The following is a 7657-nucleotide window of genomic DNA, read 5'->3' on the forward strand; positions in this document are numbered from 1 at the left end:
CTAATAGAATGTGTTCGAGTAAAAATTTTAATTAAGCTAATAACAATGTGTTCAAGTAAAAATGTTAATTAAGCTAATAAAATTTGTTCAAGTAAAAATTTTAATTAAAACTAATAGAATGTGTTCGAGTAAAAATTTTAATTAAACTAATAAAATGTGTTCGAGTAAAAATTTTAATTAAGCCAATAAAAATGTGTTCAAGTAAAAATGTTAATGTTAACGAACATTAGTTTCAAACTTCCATTTAAGGAACAACATACATACCAACACTGTGCACATAAAAATAAACAAAAAATTACGCTTTGTCATCAGGTATGACGTCATTTCTAATGTGTGTACGTGTTTTATACTGTTACAGCGTTACCTGTATGGAGAGCTTATATTTCGTTTGTTTGTTGTTAAAGCACGAAGCTATAGAATGGGCTACCTCCGCTGTGTCCAGCGCAGGGATCGAACCCACAATTTTAACATTACGTGCCCTCGAGCTTAGCGCTGAGTAAAAGGGGCGTTTATAAAACATGGCACTATCGTTATTCTTTCGTGCACCGTAAGCCTCTTTTCGTTTTACGAAATTTCTGGAAACTTTTTCTTTTTTATGGTCAGCCAGCAATAAAGTTTTAGATTCCAAGTTTCATCTCCACAAAAGTGTTCTTCTCCTTCTAATGTTTAATTGAATGTGTTATATTTTTACTCTTCTGTTTACAGTAACTGATTCGAATGGTTGGTTATGTATTGCGAAAAAACAACAACAAAAAACAAATACGAGTCGTGAAAGAAGCAAGTAAAATTATACTATTTCAAAGTGGCAATGCCCCTGTGCGTGAGAAGCGTAATAAGTGTAACTGTGCAATTTATATGATGCATACTTAGTTTATAAAATGTTACAACTATTCATTTTTAATTTAAAAGTTGACTGGGTTAACAAGAGTTGTTGACACTGTGTACGAAGAAGAAAAAAAAATGCGTGGATTTCTGATCCAAATAAGCTACCTACATAGATCAGAACAAAAGTTAGCCATGTAAATAATGTAGAACATTTGATATAGTGTTCTTAGCTTGCAGTAGGGTATCCTAGCTGATCATACAGCCTCAGAACAAAAAATAAAATAAAATAGATAATATATATATAAAAATATCGAAAACTAAAGCTCTCACAATGAATTGTTGCTTTAAATAATTAAACAAATAATGATAACCAGCAGAGACTATTTAGGTGTTATGGTACCTAGTATGTTTATTTGTCGAAGTTCCAAATAACTTTTAAGACTTTGTTTTGCTCTTGATAACTTGTAAAAATATTAAAATATCGAAACAGTAATCATGTACAACATGAAGCTATTAGCATCTGATGCAGATGCGATGCAGACATATTTGAGGAATCTTTTCTTGTTCCCCCCTTAGATTTTTCTTTCGTTTCTGTTGCCATAGCAATATAGTCAATTCACACAAATTCTTATTCCTCTCTGGGTTCTCTAACTGTATATTCTCCACTCGCGTGAACACTTACAAAACTGTGCATATTTAATAGTGTGTGCTCTCCTGCTCTAAGCCTAATTTTAGTGAGACATAGGGGCCTACTCAAAAATATATGATAGAAGTATTAGGTGAGTAAATAGTACATTTCCTCTTGCTCTAAGCCTTATTTTAGCGAGACAGAGGTTTATTCATCAAGAGACATGATAGAAGTATTAGGTGAGTAAATAGTACATTTCCTCTTGCTCTAAGCCTAATTTTGAAATAATGAGACATAGGGCCTACTCAAAAATATATGATAGAAGTATTAGGTGAGTAAATACTACATTTCCTCTTGCTCTAAGCCTTATTTTAGCGAGACAGAGCTTTATTCATCAAGAGACATGATAAAAGTATTAGGTGAGTAAATAGTACATTTCCTCTTGCTCTAAGCCTTATTTTAGCGAGACAGAGGTTTATTCATCAAGAGACATGATAGAAGTATTAGGTGAGTAAATAGTACATTTCCTCTTGCTCTAAGCCTTATTTTAGCGAGACAGAGCTTTATTCATCAAGAGACATGATAAAAGTATTAGGTGAGTAAATAGTACATTTCATCTTAATATAATAGCTATTAACGGTGTACGAAACTAGAATACGGTTAACAATAATATGAAGAATTCTATCATATTAAGTTTAAGGATAAATAAATAAAATATACTAAACAAACAGCACTAAAACAATTCTTGTCTTTAAACAAAAAAATACATATTTTACCATTATCAACGCTTTCTCATTCTTTACATGTATTTACATTGAGAACGAAGTCTGCTCTGATGTAAGCTATTATTTAGTGAAGGCCGTAAAACAGTATTTCGGTCGGTCATCGATTGGAAAAATTAATTAATTAATAATATGAAGATACTGGAGATGATCTCGTACAAGTTTTGAACAATATAAAAGTTTAAGTTGTCGTTTTTTTGTTTATAAGATTAATTTATATTTTTGTCTAATTTCAGTTTATCCTCTTTAGAAACTTTATTTACAATAATTTGCTTGAATCTGTTTGTTTGTTTTTTTTTTGGGGGGGGGGGGGGGTTAATGCTTTCGTAGTTACCTAACTCTAAATTACAGTGATTCTACTACAAATAATACATCTTATCCAATCTTTATATAGATAATACAGAAAAAGAGAAAGGGACCTGTGTATGTGTGTGTGTGTGTGCTGAAACTGCAGAGACTGGGTACTGAAATGTATTTTACTTGTGTTCTCATCAGTCCAGAGCTTGGATCAGAAGAAAGACCAACTTTTAGAGACATGTACGTCACTTCTTGTAGTTCTGGAACTCTAGTGGGCAAAGTTAAGTCTATAGGTCTGAATCTCCATCGGTTGGATACGGACATCATTAAAGCTCTGGACTTTCCGAAGAGAATGAATTCCAGTCAATGACGTTTGTTCAATGGACTGTAATTGCACGTGACGAAATTTGCTTAATTGGGCCTTGATAGGTTCGTTCTTACACGGATCAGTAACGTGAGCTTTCACCTTGCACGAGCGACCCATGCGGTGGAGGATAAGAAGGCTGCTATTGGATGGATGGTTATAGTTCTGAGCTTCCGGTGTGGTCCGAAGGTTCACCAAATGGACATCGCACGGAAAAGCTTTTTCGATGAAAGTCATTGCTCCCCGAAGGGGGCGCTCATCTTTGCCATCTGAAGCTAAGATAATGGCAGGATAGTTCAACACAGAAGACAGAACGTTGGCTAGATGGCTCAAATTAGGCACTTCATCTTCTTTTGGGTCAGATCTCATTTTCTCAAGCAAGAACCAAAAATGTGCGTTAGTTCTTTTATTGTCCATAACCCCCTCAGCCATCCCACGACTGTCGTCGAATCGGAGTCGGCGGTCCAGCACGACTTCAAGCCAACCAGAGTGAAGACTACTGCACCCGTGGGCATGAGAAACGAGCATTGTTAACCTCCAATCAGAGTCTTCAATATAGGCTGCAGACGTAACTGGATAGAAGTTGGCTTCCGTAGGAACATGCGCATGCGTATATCTTTTAATCATCTGAAACCCACTGGAATCTGTGAAGAAAGCATTTTCACTGTTTAAATCACTCTCCACTCTCAGGAACAACTCTACATTATTTCGCCTGCTTTCAGACATGTCAAATATCGTATCGACTTCTATACCTTCCGCCAGGGGGCCATCAAAGTGGTAGACGCGATAGGTAACAGAGAATACTCCTGGATACACAGTGGTCACCTCTGAGGTTATCTGACCCTGCACGACACGAATAATGGGAAAACGTTCGCTTATATTAAACACGGGATACATTTTATTCGGCTGAAATAAATACGCCCCACTGTGGAATTCCTCAGAATTATAATATAATACTTTCATCGCCACTTTCTTGACAACCTTCTCTGCTGTAAGTTCTACAGAATCCAATAGTCCCGAGGTTTTGGAAATCACAGCTGTCAAGAACTGATTCTTTAACACAATTTCTTCGTCGCCTGGATTCCGAAAGTTAAACAATGATGCTCTGGGAATTTTTGCAAAGACATCGCTCACAAAGACAGTTATGGTTGTCTTGGAAACTTTAAGTAGTTCTTCCTTTCTGTACACAATGTACGTTATTAATGACAACGGTGGCAACTCTGCCACGAACAAAAGTTCAAAGATACTGCTCAAAATCTCTACTGATCCATTCCAAGCTGGATTGACCTGGGAAGGAACTTCCTTGCCGGAAGGATCCACGACACGCACGTGAGGATACTTGATTCCAACTCGAATCACTTCTTGTCGGTAATGAGGCATAGAATTGAAGACTACCACTTTTTGACCTTCCACTTTTGGAACGTTCAAAGCTACTTTTTGGGGTAGGGTGTCATAGGATGGCCGTTGGATATCTGGGAATAAATATGACGTCATTGGATGGGCAGGAAGTAGATCGCTCGGCTTGGTAAAAGGCTCGTGAAGTAGAAGAAACTGTGCAGAATGAGAGATGACTCCCATTACTTCTTTGAATCCTCGATACAACTGTTGCCCGTAGTCATGCATGACTATTTCCTTGGATGTTCCCGTAATAGCGTCGTGGTGCTGGAACAGACCCAGACTTTGGCGTGCAAGAGTTAAATAGTTATAATCTTGATCTAACCTTTCTCGCAGTCTGATGTTCCCTTGTTGCCGAATGACTGTCCTTGCCAAAGTGTACAATATCTCAGCACTTCGTAGCCAGTGTTCCAGTTCTCTGGACAGGTGCTTCCAGTAGGGTCTGGTAGAAAAATAGCCGGTCCAGTAGGAGGGTCGACCTTCGGCGTAAATGTCCCCGTAAGGGTGGAAGTCTCCAACTAGCGTTGGATACTGGTCTCCATTTAGCTTCTTCATCCGCTGGTGGACCTCTTGAAAGTAGTCATTTAGGGTTCCAAATTGAATTTCGACGTTCCAGTGTTCTTGAGAGTTGATGTAGTCAAATAACACCTTGTAATTCCGGTACTGCTGATCCCATTCCATATCGTGATTGAAACGGAAATCATCCCCAAGCAACGCCAGTGCCACATTGTGAGGAAATAAGGAAGCCATGCGACCGTACTGACCCACCAATAATTCAGCTTTCTCATGGACGTTATCCTTGGTCACTCTGGAAGCTTTGCTCTCAGTAAATTCTCCAGCAACGCGCCGGAAGTCAAACTGAAGGCAAACATCAGTATCGGGTCCGCAAGCATGTTTAACACTGTACAGATCGAAAGGCGCCAAGTGGCATAAAATGTCCTCATCTTGAGAATTATTGAATGCCGAGCTGGAGTCAAACTGTTGTCTCCACCAAAACTCCAACTGCTCTCTAGCAGCTAGAAACTGCTTCCACGCGTAATGTGTTCTCTGGATGTATGTGTTCTTGATCCCCGAAGACCTCAATAAATAAGGCACAGTCGAACCGTGACCAAACGGGTCAATTGACCAACCAGTTGTTGGCGCCACTCCAAGGGTACTTTTCATCCACTGATGGCCTTCAATTAGTTGGTCAATCATGGCGTAGTAGTGGGCAGCTGCTTCGTCCGTCATTACCCATCCACCGGTTACTATCTCCAGTTGTCCACGCATAATAAGGTCTTTTAAGGTCTCACGAAGGTGAGGACGATTTTTCAAGCTTAAATTGAAGACGAAAACTGAACATTAGATAAAAAAATAACACTTATTTAAAATGTATAGTGTTGAAGTCAATGATACATTAAATGAAGTCAGTTTAGTAATGATTTGTTTCTTCAAAAATTTTCGATGTTTAAAATGGTAAACAATTAATAATTATAACATATATACACACACAAGGATCCTCAACACCACCCGAAGCACATTGGTATTCCAGTGTACAAATAAAACTACCTTATATAGTAGACGACAAGACCCACGCAATAACCAGATGAGGACAACAAATTCGAGCAATATCGGCTCTTAACATTCGTCCACAGAGATTGATATTAAGGAATATCACCAAATATCCTAAAGATTTTATAGCCAAATCGAAACTGTTCGTATCTCCCACTGTATCTTTTACCGCACTAGCTTTAAACTGTAACTTATATATAGTTACCATATACAGCTACGAGATCGTTTACGTTTAACTGTGTTTTCCAAATCAGTTGTTTTAGTTTGGTCCCACTTTAAATGACAAATGTAGTTTATATATATATTAAGTTTTTACATCCATCTTCGCTTACAGCTTAACATTTAATGCCTCTTTGAGATCCTGTACGGGATTCTGCGCGCGCGCGAGCGCGAGTGACGTTCCTTTTTATTCACCAATTCACAGCGCTACAATTTTCTATTGTAGTTGTGATCAATATTCCAGGCTTTACCTACACATTCATGTAAATTAAATAGTTCAAAGACGAATATTACGACAACTAGGTAATATCAGTGTGATCATTTTAAAACCCACTAGAACAAGTATTTAAATAACACCGTTTAACGTTATCATTAAGCGTTTGGACGACGTTTTTTTTTTGTTTTGTTTTTTATGATGGATCGTTCATCAAACATTTTATTGGTCAAAACTTGTTCTGTCTGAATAATGTAAATCAAGAATAACAGATGAGAGAGGACTCACCTGTCCCAGTACTTGGCCAGATAAGAGATTTCTGCCCAAACAAAAGTCATGTCACGATACTGAGTGAGTTTATTTAACATGCTGTTCAGGATGTGGACGGTGGTACTCATGAAGTACTCATCAAACGTTTTTAGCCACCCGGGGTCATTGTGGGAGTGTGGCAAAACAAACACCTGCAAATAACAGAAATAACATAGGTATCGTTATGGGAGTGTGGCAAAACAAACACCTGCAAATAACAGAAATAACATAGGTATCGTTATGGGAGTGTGGCAAAACAAACACCTGCAAATAACAGAAATAACATAGGTATCGTTATGGGAGTGTGGCAAAACAAACACCTGCAAATAACAGAAACCATAGGTATCATTATGGGAGTGTGGCAAAACAAACACCTGCAAATAACAGAAACCATAGGTATCATTATGGGAGTGTGGCAAAACAAACACCTGCAAATAACAGAAACCATAGGTATCATTATGGGAGTGTGGCAAAACAAACACCTGCAAATAACAGAAATAACATAGGTATCATTATGGGAGTGTGGCAAAACAAACACCTGCAAATAACAGAAATAACATAGGTATCGTTATGGGAGCGTGGAAAAAAAACAAAAAAACTTGCAAGTAGCAAGTGCCATGGGTATCATTGGGAGAGTGTGGCAAATATTTACATTTATTATTACTAGATGGCGCTAATTTCAGCTAAATGCCTAAAAAGAACTTAATCGTGAAAACTATAGGTAGAAAAAGCATATTATTTGGAGAAAAAAAATAGAATAAACAATTATTTGTGTATTTAACTAAAATATTGACACATATTTAATTTTCATCAAACGTTATTTGGCATCTAAAGTGTAGCATGGGCGTGAACTATAATGAAATATATCTAGTAACTTAGAAATATTAAAGTAAAATAAGGAAGAAAAAAAACGAATTGTAAAATTTTAAACTTGTCAGAATGTGCTATACTCATTGAAATCCCATCTATATAAATCCTTCAGAAACAAAAAAAGACAGTTCCGTAAATACTGAATGTTATAATGTACCGTCACTATGACGACTTTTATCTTAGTCATAGCATTATTACTTACG

At 37.3% G+C, this 7657-nt stretch overlaps 1 protein-coding gene across 1 annotated transcript; it reads right to left on the minus strand.

Annotated features, from left to right (window-relative positions):
• Window positions 1-123: 123 nt before the first annotated feature.
• On the minus strand, window positions 124-6737 carry LOC106468759 (alpha-mannosidase 2-like). Its single transcript, XM_022397123.1, has 2 exons — window positions 6564-6737; window positions 124-5606 (listed from the first exon to the last, which is right to left on the minus strand). Exons 1-2 carry the CDS (start codon window positions 6671-6673, stop codon window positions 2801-2803), a joined length of 2916 nt encoding a protein of 971 aa, XP_022252831.1. The 5' UTR covers window positions 6674-6737; the 3' UTR covers window positions 124-2800.
• Window positions 6738-7657: the final 920 nt, after the last annotated feature.

This window comes from Limulus polyphemus, unplaced genomic scaffold, assembly GCF_000517525.1.
Source record: "Limulus polyphemus unplaced genomic scaffold, Limulus_polyphemus-2.1.2 Scaffold3152, whole genome shotgun sequence".
Taxonomy (NCBI): Eukaryota; Metazoa; Arthropoda; class Merostomata; order Xiphosura; family Limulidae; genus Limulus; species Limulus polyphemus.

Excerpts from the sequence above, each read along its gene's own strand:
- LOC106468759 (XM_022397123.1), bottom strand. The coding sequence starts at position 6,673 with ATGAGTACCACCGTCCACATCCTGAACAGCATGTTAAATAAACTCACT. Across the intron at positions 5,607-6,563 it reads CTGGCCAAGTACTGGGACAG|CTTGAAAAATCGTCCTCACC; the intron begins GTGAGTCCTCTC and ends CTTCAATTTAAG.